At 48.3% G+C, this 21,264-nt stretch overlaps 1 protein-coding gene across 2 annotated transcripts in view; it reads left to right on the forward strand.

Annotated features, from left to right (window-relative positions):
- CCDC171 (coiled-coil domain containing 171) overlaps positions 1-21,264 on the forward strand; it is a 204,034-nt gene that overhangs the window by 173,589 nt on the left and 9,181 nt on the right. For both annotated transcript variants that reach the window (XM_073552466.1, XM_073552467.1), the window contains 2 exons: positions 18,533-18,664; positions 19,958-20,110. In XM_073552466.1, coding sequence (XP_073408567.1) covers positions 18,533-18,664; positions 19,958-20,110 — 285 coding nt within the window. The remainder of the gene's footprint in view (positions 1-18,532; positions 18,665-19,957; positions 20,111-21,264) is intronic.

Raw genomic sequence — 21,264 nt, forward strand, 5'->3', positions numbered from 1 at the left:
GCAATGATTCCAGACCTGAATCCCATAGAACACCTGTGGAGAGATCGAAAAATGGCAGTTTAGAGAAGGCACCCTTCAAATATCAGGGACCTGGAGCAGTTTGCCAAAGAAGAATGGTCTAAAATTCCAGCAGAGCATTGTAAGAAACTCATTGATGGTTACTGGAAGCGGTTGGTCGCAGTTATTTTGGCTAAAGGTTGTACAACCAAGTATTAGGCTGAGGGTGCCAATACTTTTGTCTTGCCCATTTTTGGAGTTTTGTGTGAAATGATCAATGTTTTGCTTTTTGCTTCATTCTCTTTTGTGTTTTTTCATTTAAGGCAAATTAAATGAAGATAATAATACCAAAGAATTTGTGTTTGCAATCATTTTCAGGAAGAAACTGAGTATTATCTGACAGAATTAGAGGGGTGTCAATACTTTAGGCCACAACTGTATGTGTGTGTGAAGGACCTGTGATGAGATCGTAGTTATGTGACCTGGTGGGCGTGGCTATGGACCATATAATGTGGCCAGGGTAGATCACATGGGGTGAATGCTGGGACCCGATTGGTCCAGTGTGGAAGGTCCTGCTGAGATGGAGCTTCCTGGCTAACAGCCTGTGAAGTGGCTGTGGTGAATGGCTGCACGTGTCTGAGAGTTCCCAGGGGAGGGAATGAACGTCTGCAGTAAGCTGAAGCAGCCATGAGGAAACCCTGACGTGGATGAGATAATGATGAGGCTGAAGAGCCTGAGTATGGACATTGAGTAACCTGTGTGACCACCGGCTTAACCAGAGTGAAGCTATAATGGACGCTATGCTGTAATGCTGTTTATGTTGCTTCTATGGGTTTATGAAGAAGGAATAAACCGCATGGACTTTGTTATGCTTTATGAAAACCTGTGCCGGATCTGATTTTGTGGCTGCTGAGCGAGTATCCCCTACTTAGATGACAGCGCTACCTCACAGCGTGTACAATGTAAGGTCATTTGAAAGAATCGGGTCTATTATGCTAATTACACTCCTATCAATCTCTTATCCGAGTGTCAGCATAGTGTGATCCGATTCTCCTGTATGAAAGAATCAGAGGTCACTGTGAAAAGATGGAGAACAAAATTTACGTCAGTCCACAGAAATTGGCCTGCACTCAGAGGTCATCAGATTGCAGTCAGATGTCTTCCACGCACCCATAGACTTGATTGTGTGAGTGGCATCCCATTTCTTTGGCATGCGATAATGTTCAATTTTTTCTCTGAAAAATTGAAACTCAATTAGAAAAATGATTTTTAGCCCAAAATTCAAGTGTCCATTTCATTTAAAACAGGAGCACCTGTTGGCTTCTGGAGAACGTGTATTTTATTAACTAGTTTTATCAAAGTCATAGATGTACGCAAGAAATGTCTTACTATTATCTACAAAAAAAAAATTCTGCTTTGCCTCATTGGGGGACACAGGACCATGGGTGTTATGCCGCTGCCACTAGGAGGACACTAAGCAACTATACAAAGAAATTATCTCCTCCGCAGTAAACACCCTTTGCTGGCTCTACTTTGAACCAGTTCTTGTTTAGTGTCTGCAGGAGGCACTTAAGTCTGCCCAGACCGCCAACTTTATTATTTTAAGTTTTTTTGTTTTTTTTTAACGAACTTTTTATTTTTCCTAAGGATTGAAGGGGCGACGGGTCTTTTGAAGGTCCCGATCTCCCTGAGTCCTCAACAGGCGGGAACGAGGAGTGTCTCCTCCCGGTACCCCCTCCTGCATCGTTCCTATGCCTGCGCTCGCTCCATGGGCGACGGGTCTCCCCTAAGGGTCCCGCTCTCCCCACATTCACATCAAACGGGAACGTGCAGTGTCGCCCCCTCTTACACCCTTCTGGAACCAGGCCCACAGCCGGACGTGACCCTATTCTATCCTGCGGGATCGAACCCACGGGATATGCAGAAGCCCCAGTGCAGTCCGTGCTTTCCCCACAACTTCATGATGGGAGACAGATGGTCCCTCTCCGCCTCCCTATCAAAGGGATGGTGGATTGCAGTTGGACATTGTGGAAGGTACCTGTTCATACAGCTCTGGAAGAGTGGACACTTTTATGCAAGGTACCGGGACGATAGCTATACGGCACAGCTGGGGCTAGGTGGACAGCGTCCACAAAAGGCATGAAGACTCCCTTTGTAGCGCTGGTCCCTAGGCATTGCAGCGATCGCGCACACCGCTCCCCGCCAATCAAGACACCGGCTTCTGGCCTGACTAGGCCACGGCTGGGCGTTAATCCGCCCAATGGAGCGGCCCCTTCCTCTGCTTCTGGCGCTTCTCGCGTTGATGAGAAGCACCACTGCTGCGTTCTGGCCCGCCTGTACTTGGCTCCACCCACATCCCCTGGCACTTCTCGTTACTAACGAGAAGCGCAAACGTTATTCTCGGCGGCCATTGCTATCAGAGCACCCACAGAACGCACAGGGGGACGCCGGATACGCGCACACTATGCTGCCTATAATCACAGGTCAGCACAGGACACAGGACCTTGGGTAAGCAGAACTCAGCGCTTAACCCCTCCACTGCTGTAATCATTAAAGCAGCTCTCAGGCATTGTGTCTTAAGCAAAGGCATCTAAAAAAACAATAAAACGCACACAGCAGTGTATGCCACATGTACCACATGTAATGCCCCACTACCCCTGGGACACTGTGCAGCCTGCAACTCCTCATGCGCACAGGAGCCCTCCGCTAATGCCGACCCTAGTGGACCTAGCCCCCTTGAGTGGGCTACATCTCTGTCACAGTCCATGGCTTCCCTGGCTAAAGCTATAGAATCCTTCCGTGATTCCTCCTCAAGCCAGGGTATCGGTTTGTGTAGCGAAAGATGTCCTTCTCTCATGCGAGGGTCTTCCTCAAACAGGGGTTGGACAATGGCAGCAACCGGGCAATCCTCTAGGAAACGACCCCATAGCTCGTCCCCCAGGCATTCTTGTGCCTCGGCGTCCGTAAGCTCCGTCTCCCGCTCCCCCTCACCAGGGGTTCACAGCAAGCACGACTCAGAATAGGAGTCAGATGAGGCCGCAGACTTGGACTCCCAGGAGTATCAGGAGTCTCTAGATTTTCTCATTGACGCGGTCAACAAAGCTCTGAAAGTAGATGAAGAACCCAGGACTAGTCCAGATCACACTGTGTCTTTTAAGAGGACCAAACGCCCTCACAGGGTGTAAGGACTGGGACTGTGTACCTGTTTTGTCTGCTCTTGCCCTTAGTTCGGTTGGATTCTGCCCTTAACCAAAATGGAGTTGCTGGCTTCACGGAGGCCATCTTGCTTCCTGTCTGATACTCCTGATTTCCTGTCTGCTGTGTATATAAAGGAACTCTGCACATTGTACCTTGCTTGTGTATCTTGTACCTTACTTGCTGCCAAGCTGGAAGGACCTGCAACCTGCTTGCTTCTTCTTATCTTAGGGATACCCCGCTTGCTTTTGGATCTGCGTACCACGGAAGGACTCTGTTGCTTTACACCCACTCTGCACCCACCTCCGCTACGGTCTGCTTTCCTTTAGGAGCCGGCTCTGGGCCCTGAACCCTGCATTGCTGGACTGGTCTGTACTACTACATCTGCACACTTTGAGACTGTCTTATTTGCCTGCTTATCTGTAGAGTCACCATTTGTATCTCATCTGAAGTTCATATCTCTGCAATATATACATATACATCTTGAACTCGGATATACTGTGTTTGTCTTCATTTCTGACGCACGTCATCAGGCTCCATAGAACTTTAGCATAAACTTATAACACAGGGTGTTCACTAACCACCCTGAATTTACGGACATTGTCCAGAGACTCAGAAGTCGCCCAGGCAAACAATTTACAGGGCAAAAGCCGTTTGAGTCACGGTACCCCTTTACTCCTACTGTAAGGAAGGAATGGAACGAATCCCCTGCCGTGGATCCACCCATATCACGTCTTGCCTCCAAGACTTTTTGTCTGACGGTTCGTCTATTAAAAACCCCACTGATCATCAGATTGATAACCTCGCGGGGTCAGTCTTTGAAGCCTCCAGCGTGGCACTTTCTCCTTCTTTTGCCGCTACATGGGTGGCCAGAGCTATGGTACCCTGGGCAGAAGCCCTGTCGAAAACCAGCCGAGACAATAGTCTGCCTCCTGAGGCAGTCAGTCTCGCTTACCAGATTTCACGGGTCGGGGATTACGTTGTGCTTGCCTCTCTAGATGGAGCAACTGTGCCGCGGTAGCAGCCACTAACGCCATTACTATCAGGAGAGCACTATGGCTCCGTGAATGGCGTGCAGATTCGGCTTCCAAAAAATCCTTGACTTCTCTACCTTACCAAAGCAGGAGGTCGTTCAGAGAGAAACTAGACCAATTTCATCCCCGATGCTACTGGAGGAAAGAACAAATTCCTTCCTCGGCAACGTCCCAGTCAGCCCTTTCGAAGCCAACAGGTTCGCTTCTGGTCATTTCGCAGCACCCCAAGCTGGTCATCTGCAACTGCTTCCTCTAGCTCAGCCCATCCCCCACATAGGGACAGGGATCCCCAACCTTTCTACAAGCCCTCTCATTCTTGGAAAGGCAGATCCTCTCGGTCCTGACCCAAGGGTACCACATCCCGTGAGTTTTCTATCTGCTCAATGACTCATTGCGATATCCGGAGGACACAAACAGAGTAGGCGGCCATCTGCTCTTGTTTCGGCAAGCCTGGCTGGCCGTCGTTCATGACCAATGGGTCAGAGATCTGGTGTCCTCCGGATTCAAAATAGAATTTGCATCCCCCCAACACGCTTCTTCCAGTCGTGTCTTCCAAGAACGGAAGCGCATGCAGCCCCATTCTACCAAGCCATAAATGCACTCCTCAAGGACCAACAGCGAAAGGTTCAAAGAGTTTTACTCAAACCTGTTCGTGGTTCCAAAAAAGGACGGAACCATGCGCCCAGTTCTGGCCTAAAACTGTTAAACAGGTTTGTCAAGGTCCGTCATTTACGAATGGAGTCTCTCCGTTCAGTCATCATCTTGCTGGAAAAAGGGGAATATCTCGCGTCTGTCGACATCAAAGACGCATATCTTCACATTCCCATGTTTCCAGGTCACCAAGTGTTTCTACGCTTCGCCGTCTGCAACGAGCACTTTCAATTCACATCTTTGCCCTTCGGTCTCGCCACCGCCCCCAGAGTGTTTACCAAGCTCATAGCAGCCGTCATGTCTATTATGCACTCTCGGGGTGTGATGATCCTGCCCTACCTAGATGATCCGCTCATCAAGGGAGCATCCCTTCAGGGCTGTGCGGAGTGTGTAAGCATCACTGTAGACACTCTCACTCGCTTGAGTTGGCTGGTAAACCTAAGCATGTCCTCCCCAGTACCATCGCAGCAAACCTTTTTTTTTTTTAGGGATGATCCTAGACACTTCCCGAGGGTTGGTGATTCTCCCTCCAGAAAAGGTCTCAGCTCTGATTCAGGGAGCACTGAAGCTTTCTCTTGCTCGCCCCCACGCCCTGTGATTTGGCATGCAGGTTCTGGGGAAAATGGTGGCGGCAATCGAGGCAGTGCCATTCGCTCAGCTACATCTCCGTCCTCTGCAGCAGGCATTACTGACAGCTTGGGACAGGAACCCGTCCTCCTTAGACCGCCGGTTTCATCTGTCCAACAGATCAGGCGGTCTCTCAGGTGGTGGACGTCGACGTCCTCATTGAGTCAGGGAAGGTCTTTCCTTCCAGTCCACTGGCTGGTGGTGACCACCGACGCCAGTCTGTTAGGTTGGGGAGCGATCTTCCGTCTCCACACGGCTCAAGGACACTGGTCAATTCAGGAATCGCGTCTCCCGATCAACATCCTCGAGATTCGGGCAATCAGGCTGGCCCTTCGGCGATTCCATCACCTTCTAGCAGGTCGCCCCATTCGGATTCAGTCGGACAAGGCAGTTGATATCCCAGGAATAGAGAATTGGGAAGCAGATTTTATCAGCCATCAGGGTCTGGCCTCGAGAGAGTGGTCCTTTCATCCAGAAGTTTTTCAGCAAATCTGCCAGCGCTGGGGAATGCCGGACGTAGACCTCATGGCCTCCAGGCTAAATGCCAAGGTTCCGGCATTCATAACTCGGTCCTGCGACCCATCAGCCATCGGGTCGGATGCACTGGTGCTTCCGTGGCATCAGTTCCGCCTCCCTTACATTTTTTCCACCACTCCCGCTACTTCCGAGGGTCATCCGGAAGATCAAGGCGGAAGGAATCCTGGTGATACTCATCATACCAGACTGGCTACGCCGAGTGTGGTACACGGAACTGTTGCAACTGGTCGCCGACATCCCCTGGCGGTTGCCGGATCGCCCAGATCTTCTCTGTCAGAGACCGATTTACAGCCAGAACTCCAGAACTCCAATGTTCTTAGTTTAACAGCCTGGCCATTGAATCCTGGATCCTAGCCCGGGCCAGTGTCTTGCAACCGGTAGCTTCCACCATGATTAATGCTGGGAAACCTACATCCATGCATATTTACCATCGCATCTGGAAAGTCTTTTTCTCTTGGTGCAGAGCCTGCGGATGTTCCCCACTTGTATTTTCTATCCCTTCCATTTTGGAGTTTCTCCAAGCAGGGTTAGATTCAGGCCTGGCACTGGCTTCGCTCAAATGTCAGATTTCGACCTTCTCTGTTATGTTTCAGCGAAGGATAGCTTCCAAATCGCAGGTTAAGACCTTTATACAGGGAGTGTCACACCTTTTTCCCCTCTACAAGATGCCCCTGGAACCTTGGAACCTTAATTTGGTCCTAGGTGCTTTGCAAGAGGCCCCTTTTGAACCTCTGCAGGAGGCAACACTTGCCCTCCTTTTTTGGAAGGTTGCTTTCCTTGTGGCGGTAACATCCATCCGGCGAGTCTCGGAATTGGCAGCCTTGTCTTGCAAATCTCCATTCCTCGTTTTCCACCAGGACAAGATGGTGCTGAGGACATCTCCGTCCTTCTTGCCTAAAGTCGTTTCGTCTTTCCATCTGAATGAGGACATAGTTTTACCCTTGTTCTGCCCAGCGCCGGTCCATCGTACTGAGAAAGCTCTCCACACTTTGGATTTGGTCAGGGCGCTCAGGAAATACATTTCCCAAACTGCGTCTTTCCGCAAAACAGATTCCCTCTTTGTGCTTCCGGAGGGACACAGAAAATGTCCTCCTGCATCTAACGCTACAATAGCCAGATGGATCCGCTCAGCGATCCAAGAGGCTTACTGTGTCAGAGGTCAACCTATCCCAGCGGGGATTAGGGTACACTTCACTCGGTCAGTGTTCTTGCTTCCTAGGCCATTCGGCACCAGGCGTCGGCACAGCAGGTCTGCAAGGCTGCGACTTGGTCCAGCCTGCACACGTTTACAACATTCATTCTCAAGCCTCTGCAGATGCGACCCTTGGCAGACAGATTCTGGAATCGGCAGTATCACATCTGTAGGGGTGATTTAACCTGTTGGTACACGAGGCTTTAGCTGTCGTGCTGTTTCCCACCCAGGGGCTGCTTTAGGACGTCCCATGGTCCTGTGTCCCCCCAATGAGGCGAAGGAGAAGCAGGGATTTTTGTGTGTGCTCACCGTAAAATCCTTTTCTCTGAGCCAATCATTGGGGGACACAGCACCCGCCCTGTTGGCCTGTGGATGTTGTTTGGTTTTGAGATGTTGCATTTGTTTGATTGCTAATAAGTTACTTCTACTGCTTTGGCACCAAACTCGTTCAAAATAGAGCCAGCAGAGGGTGTATACTGCGGAGGAGTTAATTTCTTTCTACAGTTGCTTGGTGTCCTTCTAGTGGCAGCAGCATAACACCCATGGTCTGGTGTCCCACAATGATTGGCTTGGAGAAAAGGATTTTACGGTGAGTACACACAAATACCTATTTTTGTTAGAAAATTAAATAGACATAGCTAATTAGCTGGGAATTTATTTTTCCCATTACAAAACCATAGATGTTAAATGATGTGGCTTTTTTTATCTTTCATACCATACTTACAGAATTAAATGGGTGTTCTGCGTTTTTACATTTATGTCCTTTAGGATTGGCAATCAATGGTTCATTGATGCATGTCTGACCCCCTAATCCTCCAACGACTAACTAGATTTTATATGTAGAAGCCTTCCCTATATCAGCACACACATTTTCTGTAGCATTGTTAACGCCTGTGTAATTTATACTGTAGGGCTGGGGTCTAAAACTCAGCTGGGGCCGCATACAGAAAAAAATTTCATTTGGCGGGGGCTGCATTCTTTGAAGGACATAGTGACATTTTTACTCCGACAGCACTTTATTTCAGTAGATTGTGTGCCCTTGGATGCACATTCAATTGAAATATATTGCCACGCAGAGACTCGCTTCACAGTAATACCAATGCAAGACGCCGGGCAGTCAGAGGCCAGAAGCTGACATCTGCATGCTGGCACGTGACAGCAGAGGTGTATCTAGGTTTTCTGGCACCCGGAGCAAGAACTCAGTTCCCAAGCCCCCCAAGCACATATGGGATGTGTACACTTAGTCACGTGCCGATGAACTGCTGTTTGACTCCAGGGCTTCATTTTATAATTAAAGGGCTTGTCCACGTTTGAAATGAAAATCTGCAGTCACTCTTCTGTATGTACCTGCAAACTTCTGAATTCTCATAGCGCATGCATTGGACAGTTTTAGGATTCTCCCTTGCGCAAGTATACAATATATATACTTCTGGCCACATTTCCACTACACTTGTCTGACCTCGTTCTATTCGTTTTCATTGAGTGAGGCCACCCATGTCTAGTCTGCACGTGACCACATGTATGTAATTGCCAGCACAAGGGAATCCTGAGAGCGTGTAGTGCGCACTGTGAGAATTCAGAAGTCTGCAGTCACATAGAATGACTGCAGACTCATAATAAACTTGGACAACCCCTTTAATGCTTCTAACAAATAAAAATATTGGAATTTGTCAGAATCTCAAAAAAACATTTACATCAAGGTACCTTATAGATGACGTTGTTTCTGGAGTCGATGTCTTTCTTTTCTTCTTCATCTTGTCCTGACCCCATGATGAGTTTTCTCATTCACATCTCGTCTCTGTAGACTTCCATCTTCTCTTGTCTTCTGCAGCACATCCCCAGACAACACCTTTAAAGATAGCAGTGTCATTCTAATTTAATGAATTAAAATACAGTATATACTCGTGGATAAGCCAAGATTTTCAGCACATTTTTTTGTGTGCTGGAAATGCCCCCCCCCCTCGGCTTATACACGACTCATTATCCAGAAGGTCGGCCGGGAGTGGGGATGTGGGGAGCAGCAGCAGGAGTCGGCAGCTGTGACGTACTTACCCTCCTGGCGCCATCTCTGCAAGTCCCTGCATCACGGTGGTCCGGGCTGGCAGCTTTTTCAGTGCCAGCTAGGGAGCGCAGGCAGGTAAATAGGATTTGTTTTATTATTTTTTCTTTTTAAACAGGAATCATACATACAGGATAGGGGATAAGGAGCCATGCATACAGGATAGGGACTGGAGAGCCATGCATACAGGATAGGGACTGGGAATAAATGCATTCCATGACAGGGACGGTGATCCTCTGCACCATGACAGGGACGGGGGAGCCATGCAGACCATGACGGGGACGGGGGAGCCATGCATACCATGACAAGGACGGGGGAGCCATGCATACCATGACAAGGACAGGGGATCTATGCATACCATGACAGGGACGGGGGAGCCATGCAGACCATGACAGGGATGGGGAGCCATGCAGACCATGACAGGTACTGGGGAGCCATGCATACCAGGACAGGGATGAGGGGACAATGCATACCCGGCTTATACTCGAGTCAATAAGCTTACCCAGTTTTTCGTGGCAAAATGAGGTGCCTTGGCTTATACTCGGGTGAGCTTATACTCGAGTATATACAGTATCTGGCCTATGCTGTGACCCTGAATAAATAATTGGCCAATTACACTAAATATCTCCAATCACAATAAATCTCTCCCAGGCACGTTACACTAAATACCCCATATCAGTAAATCTTCCCCAGGCCCATTACAGTAAGTCTTCCCCACACAAAGTAAATACCTCCACCCACACAGTAAATACCTTCCCCCATGGCAGTAAATACCTTCCCTCATGTGCCTTATACACACAGTAAATACCCCTCACACAGTAAATGCACCCACACACACACAGTAAATACCCCTCACACAGTAAATACCACACACACACTAAAATCCACACACACAGTAATACCCCCTGTGGCAGGGCTAAGGGTCGTGTAATCGATGGGAGATATGTGCCTCATAAATGGCTTGTCTCTATAATGTAAGGCATAAGTAAAGCTTACCAGATATGGTTATTGTTGTTGTTTGAAGGACCTGTGGTGAGGTCACAGTCAGGTGACCAGTCAGCTGCTGGGATCGTGGGTGTGGCTACAGCCTTATAATGTGGCCTGCTCCTGAACCAGAGAGCTGTATGTGGGGAGGACTAAGCCTCCCATGTGTGCTGAGATTCCTGCTCTGAGTCTACAACCACGGACATTTTGTGTTATTTTGCCTGAGCTAAAGGCTCCTTTTTGGTGTTACGCTGCCTTGTGCGTTTATGACGGGAATAAACCGCAAGCACTGTTGAAAAACCTGTCTCCTATTTGTCTCCCGCTGCACCTAAGCGAGTCGCATCCCCACAATTGGTGGTAGACGTGCGGGCAGCGGTCCCAGCAGAGACTTGAGACAGTTGCTGCATGTCCTGGGTGAAGTTTGCAGCGGGGCAGCAAGAATTGCCTGGAATCATGGAGGACCTCATGAAACACCTGGTCCAGTCCCAGGCACTGCAGCAGGAAACCAACAAGCTGTTGTTACAGCAGATCCAGCAAAGCCAGCAGGAGCAGCGGCAGCAGTTCCAGCAGGAACAACGGCAGCAGATGCAGCTTCTGGCAACCGCCATCCAGGAGGGCAGGACGAGTGCCCCAACCCCAGGTCGGACTGATGCCACTGACGTCGAGAAGGCGGTAAGACGCGCATTACAAAAAATGACCCCTGAGGATGATGTGGAGGCCTTCCTGACTGTGTTTGAGAGGGTGGCTGAGAGGGAAAAACTTCTGCCAGAGCGGTGGGCGGAGGTACTGGCCCCATACCTAACGGGGGAGCCCCAGAAGGCGTACTTTGACCTGACGGTACAGGATGCCAGCGAGTATCCCAAATTAAAAGCGGAAATTCTCGCACGCTTGGGGGTAACAATGACTACCAGGGCACAGCGAGTTCATTGCTGGGCCTATCACCGGGACAAACCCCCGCGCTCCCAAATGTTTGACCTGTTGCACCTGGTCCAGAAATGGCTGCAGCCAGAGTCGGCTTCCCCTGCACAGATGGTACAGCGAGTTGTGATGGATCGGTTTGTGCATTCTCTGCCGAGACCTCTACAGACTTGGGTTGCCCAGGGTGATCCCCAAAATGCTGATGAACTGGTTGGGCTGGTTGAGAGATACCAGGGGATGGAAGGTTCCTTGGGGAAGCAGCCCATTCCGTATTGGGGGTCCCAGCAGGGGGCGGAGTCCCAAAAAGGGGTGGTGCGTCCAAGGTCAAAAGGGGCGGGGGAGGCGGTGCCCAAGGTCCCCTCGGGTGATATTATTTGCTGGAAGTGTCACAGGCCAGGACATATAGCGGCCCGTTGTCCCCAGACCATCGAGCCGATGGACTGCAGCATGGGACGCCGTAGTTCATACTACGCATATCCAGCTTGCAGTGTGAACTCGCTACCTAACAAGGGGCCACAAGCGTGTCCCGTGAAGGTGAACGGTCGAGCAGTAATGGCACTTCTGGACTCCGGGAGCTTGGTGACCCTTGTGAGGGCCAGTTTTCCTCTCAACGTACTCCCGAGTAAAAAGATTGGTGTTCGGTGCATACATGGCGATGCAAAGGACTACCCTATGGCTAGGGTGAATATTGAAACGGCGCATGGCACCGAGTCGCATGAAGTTGGCGTTGTTCGAGACTTGTTGCATCCTATAATTATTGGCCGGGATTTCTCTCTGTTTTGGGATCTGTGGGGGATGGGTTCTAAGGGTGCTAGCAAGAGCAGGGAACCAATCCACTCCACTGAGGTATCACCACCACCTGAGGCAGACAGGTTTCCTTTATGTGTCCTTGTTGGGGATGAAGAGGAAGGGTCCCCTGTACCTGACATCCCGGAGTTAGGGGTGGCCGGGGAGAATTTTGGGACTGCCCAACATAGGGACCCCACGCTAAGGGAAGCCTTTAACAATGTCACCGTCATTAATGGGGTTGCACAAGAGCCGGGAGCAGACACAAGGTTTCCCTATTTTATGTTGAGTGGGGAATTGTTGTACCGGGTCACTAAAATAAGGGAAGAAGGGGTGGAGCAGTTAATAGTACCAGGCCCCTATAGACGGAAAGTGTTGGACATGGCCCATTCACACATCTTGGGGGGACACCTGGGGGTGGAAAAAACGCAGGAACGGATTGTACAGAGGTTCTATTGGCCTGGGTGTCACCGGGAAATAGCAAACTATTGCAGATCCTGCCCGACATGTCAGTTAACTGCCCCCACATCTCATTTTCGGAACCCTCTTGTGCCACTGCCCATTATTGAGGTGCCATTTGAGAGAATTGCCATGGACTTGGTCGGTCCCTTAGTTAAATCAGCTCGGGGCCATCAGTATATATTAGTCATCCTGGACTATGCCACACGCTATCCTGAGGCCATTCCCCTGAGAAACTCCTCCGCGAAGAGTATAGCCCGCGAACTGGTCCATGTGTTTTCCCAGACAGGTTTGCCGAAGGAAATCCTGACCGACCAGGGGACACCTTTTATGAGGAAGGTGATGAGAGAATTGTGCAGAGTCTTGCAAATTTCCCAGTTAAGGACTTCAGTCTACCATCCGCAGTGAGATGGCCTTGTTGAGAGGTTTAACAAGACACTGAAGAGCATGCTGAGAAAAGTCATAGAGGAAGATGGTAGAGACTGGGATTGTCTCTTACCGTATTTACTGTTTTCTATCCGTGAAGTTCCCTAGGCCTCCACGGGGTTCTCGCCCTTCGAGCTTCTGTACGGCCGGCATCCGCGAAGTCTCCTAGATATAGCCAAGGAAACCTGGGAAGCCGAAGTCACACCCCACAGAAGCGTCATTGAGCATGTGGCACTGATGCAGCAGAGGGTTGCGAAGGTGATGCCCATTGTTAAAGAACATCTCCGCCAGGCACAAGAGGCTCAGGCCAGGGTCTACAACCGGTCAGCCAGAGTGAGGCAGTTCAATCCGGGAGACCGCGTTCTCGTGCTAATCCCGACGGTGGAGAGTAAGTTCTTGGCCAAGTGGCAAGGGCCATATGAGGTGGTGGAGAAGCTGGGAGACGTAAACTACAAGATCCACCAACCCGGAAGACGGAAGCCATACCAGGTTTACCATGTCAACCTCATCAAGCCGTGGCAAGATAGAGAGCCAGCAGTAACTCCGTGCTTGCTGGGCAACCTAGAAGGGGAGGTTGGAGCGGTTACCATAGCAGAGACGCTATCGAAGGCCCAGAAACAGCAGTGCCGGGAGTTACTCCAGAAAAACAGGGACCTGTTCTCAGAGGTGCCGGGGTGCACGAAGGTAGTGGAGCACGAAGTTCTGACCGAGCCACATGTGCGGGTGAACATGAAACCGTATCGTATTCCTGAGGCCCGGCGAGAGGTAATCTCCAAAGAGGTGCAGCGTATGATGCAGCTTGGGGTCATTGAGGAATCCAAGAGCGGCTGGTCGAGCCCGATTGTCCTGGTCCCAAAGCCTGATGGTGAATGGAGGTTCTGCAACGATTACCGGAAGCTGAATGAGGTCTCCAAGTTCGACGCTTATCCCATGCCACGCGTTGATGAGCTCATCGAGAGACTTGGACCGGCCAGGTACATAACCACTTTGGATCTGACAAAGGGATATTGGCAGATTCCCATGGCACAGGAAGCCAAGGAGAAGACGGCATTCTCCACACCAGACGGGTGCTTCCAGTATGTCCGGATGCCGTTTGGCCTACAGGGAGCTCCGGCAACCTTCCAGAGGGCGATGGATAGAATCCTTGCGCCTCATAAGCTATATGCTGCCGCATATCTGGATGATATCGTCATCTTTACCCCGGACTGGGAGACTCACCTGGAAAAGGTCCAAGCAGTGTTTGACGCTCTAAGAGAGGCGGGATTTACAATAAACCCGAAGAAGTGTGCCTTGGGGAGAGAAGAAGCCAAGTACCTCGGATATGTAGTGGGGCGTGGCGAGATCAAACCCCAAATCAATAAAGTGGAGGCAACTCAAACATGGCCGAGACCTCTGTCAAAGAAGCAAGTTAAAGCCTTCCTGGGGATTGTGGGATATTACAGGAGGTTCATCCCAAACTTCGCCACAATGGCTGCACCTCTAACTGATCTGCTAAAGGGGACAAAGTCAGTGATGGTCAGCTGGTCCGAAGAAGCAGAGTCAGCCTTCCAGGAAATGAAGGGAGCTCTTTGTAAGCAACCCGTTTTGGTGGCCCCAGACTTTAAGCGTGAATTTGTCCTCCAGACAGATGCCTCAGATGTCGGGGTAGGAGCAGTCCTCTCCCAAGAGATATGTGGGGAGGAGCATCCTGTTCTCTACTTGAGTAGCAAGTTGACTTCTTGTGAGAGAAATTACTCAGTTGTAGAGAAGGAGTGTTTGGCCATAAAATGGGCAGTGGACACATTACGGTACTACCTGGTGGGACGGAAGTTTAGGTTAATATCCGACCATGCCCCACTCAGGTGGATGAGGGAAACAAAGGGCAAGAATGCTAGGGTCACCCGCTGGTTCTTAGCCCTACAAGACTTCAGCTTCCATGTAGAGCATAGGGCCGGGAAGCTACATGGGAATGCTGATGCCCTCTCCAGAATCCCTTGCCTGGTAGGTGAAAGTGCCAAGCCCTACGGCTTTAAGCAGAGGGGGGAGGTATGTGGCAGGGCTAAGGGTCGTGTAATTGATGGGAGATATGTGCCTCATAAATGGCTTGCCTCTATAATGTAAGGCATAAGTAAAGCTTACCAGATATGGTTATTGTTGTTTTTTGAAGGACCTGTGGTGAGGTCACAGTCAGGTGACCAGTCAGCTGCTGGGATCGTGGGTGTGGCTACAGCCTTATAATGTGGCCTGCTCCTGAACCAGAGAGCTGTATGTGGGGAGGACTAAGCCTCCCATGTGTGCTGAGATTCCTGCTCTGAGTCTACAACCACGGACATTTTGTGTTATTTTACCTGAGCTAAAGGCTCCTTTTTGGTGTTACGCTGCCTTGTGCGTTTATGACGGGAATAAACCGCAAGCACTGTTGAAAAACCTGTCTCATATTTGTCTCCCGCTGCACCTAAGCGAGTCGCCTCCCCACACCCCCCATACAATAAATACGAAGCAAACACACACGGTTATCACCCCCCCAATCTTTGGGGGTGTTTTCACCTGATCACGCTCCTGGACCTGGCAGTCAGAGCTTCAATTGTACGCATGTCTGAAAGACGCAAGTACAATTGACTACTGGGAGCCGGCACAGAGAACTACTGACTCTCAGTCTGGGGGGATTGCAGCTCAGCTGATATAAAACACTGCTGTCGGCCGCCCCCTGGACCAGGCAGGGATTGCTAAGGCATCTACAGTGCCTGTGGGCCTCATGAAGCAGCCTCAGGGGCTGCATGTGGCCCGGGGGCCACGTATTTGAGACCCCTGCAGTTGGGAGATCCATTACATGACTAATGCAAACTGCATTAACTATTTCTCCGGTAAAATGACTGATTGTAAAATGGGTCCTTCGGGTGCTATTTGCCTGCGTCATGTAACCAATCCATTCTCTGCGTGAATTATGTTCCTCGTTTTCTTAAAAATTGTAAAGTGTGGTAAAATTGTGAAAGAGACCCTAATTTTGTTGTTATCTTTTGGGCTCTCTTTTTATTATATTCATTCGTTGCAATGTGAACATGACTTTACAAAATTATTCTCCGGGTCCGTATGATTACGGTGATGCCAAACATGCATAGTTTTTTTTTTTGTCATTTTTTACTGTGGGGAAAATACATTTTGAATTTTGAGTTAATCTGACACCCGTAACTGTTTGATTTGTCGGTCGCTTCATTGGAGGACACAGGATGGAACCATGGGTTAATATGCTGCCACCTGGAGGCAGACGGCAAGAATACATCTTAGAAAAAAAGCTAACTCCTTCCAGCCCTCTGCGTCTGTACTGTTACACACTTAACATTATGGCTGGTCTGAACAATGAAGGCAATTGTTACCACCCACCTTTCGTGTCTACCTTTTTTCCTCATAGATTGTAAGCTTGCATGCAGGGCCCTCATTCCTTTTGGTATCTGTTATGATCTATGTGATTATTGTTATGCTATAATGTCTATCGTCTGTACAAGTCCCCTCTGAAATGTAAAGTGCTGCGGAATATGTCGGCGCTATAGAAATTATTATTAATATTATTATTATTATTAACCCGACTACACCTGGGCAGCCGACACCCATTTATTCAGTTTAGTGTTATCTTTTATGCTATCTCAGTCTCATTCCGGCGGTCTCCACCCTATCCTAGCCTTTTTCATCTATGGACTTTGATGGGTGGGTTAGAGAATACAAGCAGTGTTTCAGTCTTTTAAAATCCTAGTGTCGCACCGGCCAGGTCCATCTCATTCGAGTGTTAAGACAAGTTGTTCAGACAAACGAATATGATGCCTGTACCACCTGGGTGTTTGGAGATGTTATGTCTCTGATGGTCTTCCAAGAAGCCCACCTGCTCCACTTCTGGAGGTTCCCACTGCAAGTGACAGGTCAGGACAGATCAATGCTCTTCTACATTCCAGGGAAATCTTTGTCTTTCCCTATTGGGGCAGGATTCTCCATCCCCAGTGTGGACTGAAGATTTTGAATGGATGCTAAGTTCCGGATTCTAAGCAAGACTGTTGGGTCCGAAGTTCAGAAGGCTTCAGGCCTTTCTGATTTGGTTTGTCTGACTACGATCAGAGAACAAGGGCCTTAGATGTCACGTTTCTACTATTACATTTAGAGAGCCTTTCGATCTTAGGTGGGAACCTACCTCCTATTTAATTTTTGCATGCCTGTCTTGAGCCAGGTTTGACTGACAATAATCAAGCTCCTGCCTTGACTATCATGGTCCATCATGACTTCATTTGTAGGCCATAGGTCTGAACTATCCACCTGGCAGGGCAAACTCCGGTGCTACTGTATTAGCCTGCCTAGATCTGGGGTACCTCAATCTGGTCTTGGACGCCCTTCAGTCCTCTTCTTTTGTAGCGATCAGCGAAATCTCTCCATTTTGGCTTTCTGCCAAGACAAATTTTTACTCTCCCGCGATCTCATCCATCAGACAATGCTCCAAAGAGGGCTCTCACCATCTCTCTCCTTCTTTGAAACAGAGCGGTCTGGCGTTTGGTTCCCTCCTTTTGCCTTGTTTCTCTACCTTTCATCTCAATGAGGAGATTACATTCATTCCACTAGGTACTTTGCCTTTTTTCTCTCTGAGAGGTTCTTACACAATTTGAGTAGTCAGAGCTTTGCGTCTCTACTTGTCTCTCACAGCTTTGTTTGATTGCCTTGTAGTTCATCCCAGTATGTTCTGGCAGAGATCAGACCACCTCTAGGGCTAATATTGTCTGGTTTCCATGTACCAAATCGAAGGACGGACTAAGCGAAGGTGCATTGGCCAGGAAATGTCTCTCTCCCCCTGCTGCATGAAAGCCTCTTGGGTCTTGTATCACTAGGCATCTGTCTTTTATTCTATAGGGCTACTACTTAGTCTGCTGTCCACATCTTTGTGTGGCTATTAACTCTGCATCTATGTACTCAAGTCTTACAAGTGGCAGATACCCGGGCAGTTAACTGAGGGAATGCCACACTTTCTTCTGCAGAACTGGTATTAGTTTTTCGGTGTGCACAAAAAAAAATCTTTATTTTACCGTTGAAGGAGCCATTAAAGTTCTTGTTTTATGCATGGCAAACTGATATTTTTATTGATATTATTTTTGGGCACATAAGACAATTTGATCTCTTTTTATTTCTATTTTTTAGGTAGATGCGGTAACAAAAAAATAACTCCTGCAATTTTGGTGTTTCACATTTTTTTTTCTCATTACTGTATTTATCGTTTTGGTTCATTTTAAATTTTGGAAGAAATTGTATGGATGTTGCGATGCCAAATATTCCTATTTTTTAAATTTCTTTATTAATGTAGGAAAAGGAAGGTGATTCGAATTTTTTACATTCATATATTTTTTTCATACTTTAAAAAAATTTTTTTTTTGCTTTCATTTTTATTTTCCTTAGGCTACATTCCCAAGATGAGCTTTTGGTGAGTTTTTATTAATGCAGATTTTCTGCACCTATTAAGTAAAATGGGTTGCTTACGTTTTGTAACAAATACGCAGCGTAAAAAAATCATCAAAAATGTACAGTAACATTTATTTTTAATCTCTTAAATAGTTAGTGACTCTTTAAAATTTGTAACTAGTGAAATGTCTCATTGCAAACTATTCATTTTTTTTATTTTTAAAATTTTGTTATTGCTTTGTTTATTTTTCTTCTTTTTAGATGAGAGATCAAATTTCCTTATCACGGGTAGCAACATCACGGCAAGATTTCACTTTCCAGCTTCCAAAATTAACACCAAAAATATTTGAAATGAAAGGGTACAAGGGAGGATCGGACTTTACTGTTTGCCAGGTATTAATGATGTGCGACTATTGGTTGCCTTTCAAAAGTCTGAATGTAACATTACCTTTATCTTTGTAAGGACTTTTTTTCGTTAGTGTATTTGAGCTAGATGGAAATGGAAATTTCATCTTGATTATCATAAATAATACAAAAAAGTTACCATTGTAGGCATCAGAAGTATAGAAAATTATTAACACCATATGTCTTTGTTTCTCTGTCTTGGCAGCTCTTAAAGGGGGCCTATGCTGTGCTGCAATACCAAGCACAGCAGCTAATAAGTAGGTGGCCTACAAGTAGACAGCTGCACCTGCAGACCGCAACCCATTGAAACCGCTTGAGTGAGATGCTGAATCCAACTTCCACCAATCTGATACTAAGGACCTATTCTAAGAACAGGCCATCAGTAGTGATGTGCGAACGTGGTCAGATAAGGTGTTATCCGTCCATGCTCAGGTGATAACCGACTGTCTTCCGCATGTTCAAATAATATGTCAGAGTCCCCGTGGCTGCCTGTCTCGCAGCTGTTCGACAGCTGCAACACATGCAGGGATTGACTGATTGTTTGGCAATCCTTGCATGTGTTGTGGCTATCGAAGGGTTGCAAGGCATGCAACCGTGAGGGCACGAGCACATGTTTCGAGCAGCTCGGTTAGCACCCAAGCATGCTCGGATAACACCTTATCCAAGCAAGTTTGCTCATCACTAGCCATCAATACTGTGATCCTGGAAAACCCCTTTGTAAATTTACCCATATATAAAAGGAGTCAACCCATACAAAGCTCTTTTAAAACTAGCCAACTTCTATCTTATTAAAAATTCTCTCCCTTTTTCAAGAATAGAGCTATTTTTAATTCTATCGTGTATTACTTGTTATCTAGATTTCCTGCCACTCTTGCAATTAAATCTTAGTGCTTATAAGCGCTTTTCGATAGAATTTGTAAGTGCATCTCTGAAGCTCATAGGATTGATGGATCTAGCCAGCTTTAGTGCTCCTGCGATACTGCAGAGGTAAAGCTGCAGCAAAGATAGCACAGTTCAGGTCATCATCATAACCAATCCGTGGGCATGATTTGTCAATCATCAGGAGCTCATCATCTCCTGGCAAGAAGGAAGACAGGAGACAGGGGAATGGTGAGCTCCCAAAAATACAACTTGAGACAACCCTAAAGAGTCTGCATGCACAGTTTGGAAGAACTTACTGCACCTAGGTTTATACAGCCTCTGTATACAGTATTGTTTCAACTTCCATCTTGTGGTGGCTGTAGTCATCAAAAAAGCTATTCTGTCTTCTCTTTGTTACAGACCATGATCAAGAGCTTCGTGGACATGTATCACATGGCATGCACCAAAGTATCTAATCTGGAAAGCGAGAGAGTTTTCCATGAAAAGCACATTGCTGCTCTCAAATCCGAGCTGCAGACAGTTTGTCTTCGCGAGGCCAAGGTCCTAACTATGGTAAATGTTGATCCATATATATGGGACTCCATATGTGGGCAGTGGTGACTTACCATTTCACCATAAGCAGAAGAGCTCTTATATATTGTTTCTCTCTTCTGGATCTATTCAGCTTCTAACATAAAATAGAAGGGATATGGTTTTTTTTTAAAGAGATTAATCAATATTGTATGGGGCAATCTAAATGCTTTATTGGCTAAGCCACAGGAATAGGTACTAGGACTAAGCATTTTGCCTGAAAATACTGAGCAAGTATCTGGTCTTGGATTTTGATCATGGAGACCTTCAACATTTAGTAGGCTACTTAGGCCACATTCACACGCTCAGTATTTGTTCCACTCCTGATTTGGCTTACAAACCCTGATATAAAATACTGACCAATTAGTGGAAAAGTGTCATAGAAACACGTTGTCATGCCGGCGCCAGCACCCGCTGTCATGCCGGCGCACGCAATTGCTGCTGCCACTCCCGGGTCCTCCTCTCTGCCCCCCACTCACCGCTTCACGCTCCTGGCGGCTCCCCGAACCTGTCATTCTACCGCCCCGGAGGATCCAGCGTGGTGTATCCTCTCCCTCCTCCTTTTGGCCTGCTCCAGCCCCTTGCATGCGCCTTAGGTCCTGGGCGTGCGCTCCTCTCCCCTCTTAACCCTCTCTGCACTTTCCCAGAGGGGTTAGCGCTCCAATCAGGCGCCAGCACAGGGTATATCAGGCGCCTCCTCCATAATGGAGGTGCCTGTTTACCGTGTGCATATTGTACGCTAATTCTGGCCCGTCCTGACTACCTGCCCCGTCCTGACTACCTGCCCCGTCCTGACTACCTGCCCCGTCCTGACTACCTGCCCCGTCCTGACTACCTGCCCCGTCCTGACTACCTGCCCCGTCCAGACTACCTGCTCTGTCCAGACTACCTGCTCTGTCCAGACTACCTGCTCTGTCCAGACTACCTGCTCTGTCCTGACTACCTGCTCCGTCCTGACTAGCTGCTCCGTCCTGACTAGCTGCTCCGTCCTGACTAGCTGCTCCGTCCTGACTAGCTGCTCCGTCCTGACTAGCTGCTCCGTCCTGACTAGCTGCTCCATCCTGACTAGCTGCTCCATCCTGACTAGCTGCTCCATCCTGACTAGCTGCTCCGTCCTGACTACCCGCTCCATCCTG

The sequence above is a fragment of the Dendrobates tinctorius genome, unplaced genomic scaffold (assembly GCF_039654945.1).
Source record: "Dendrobates tinctorius isolate UK_male_01 unplaced genomic scaffold, ASM3965494v1 ptg000191l, whole genome shotgun sequence".
Taxonomy (NCBI): Eukaryota; Metazoa; Chordata; class Amphibia; order Anura; family Dendrobatidae; genus Dendrobates; species Dendrobates tinctorius.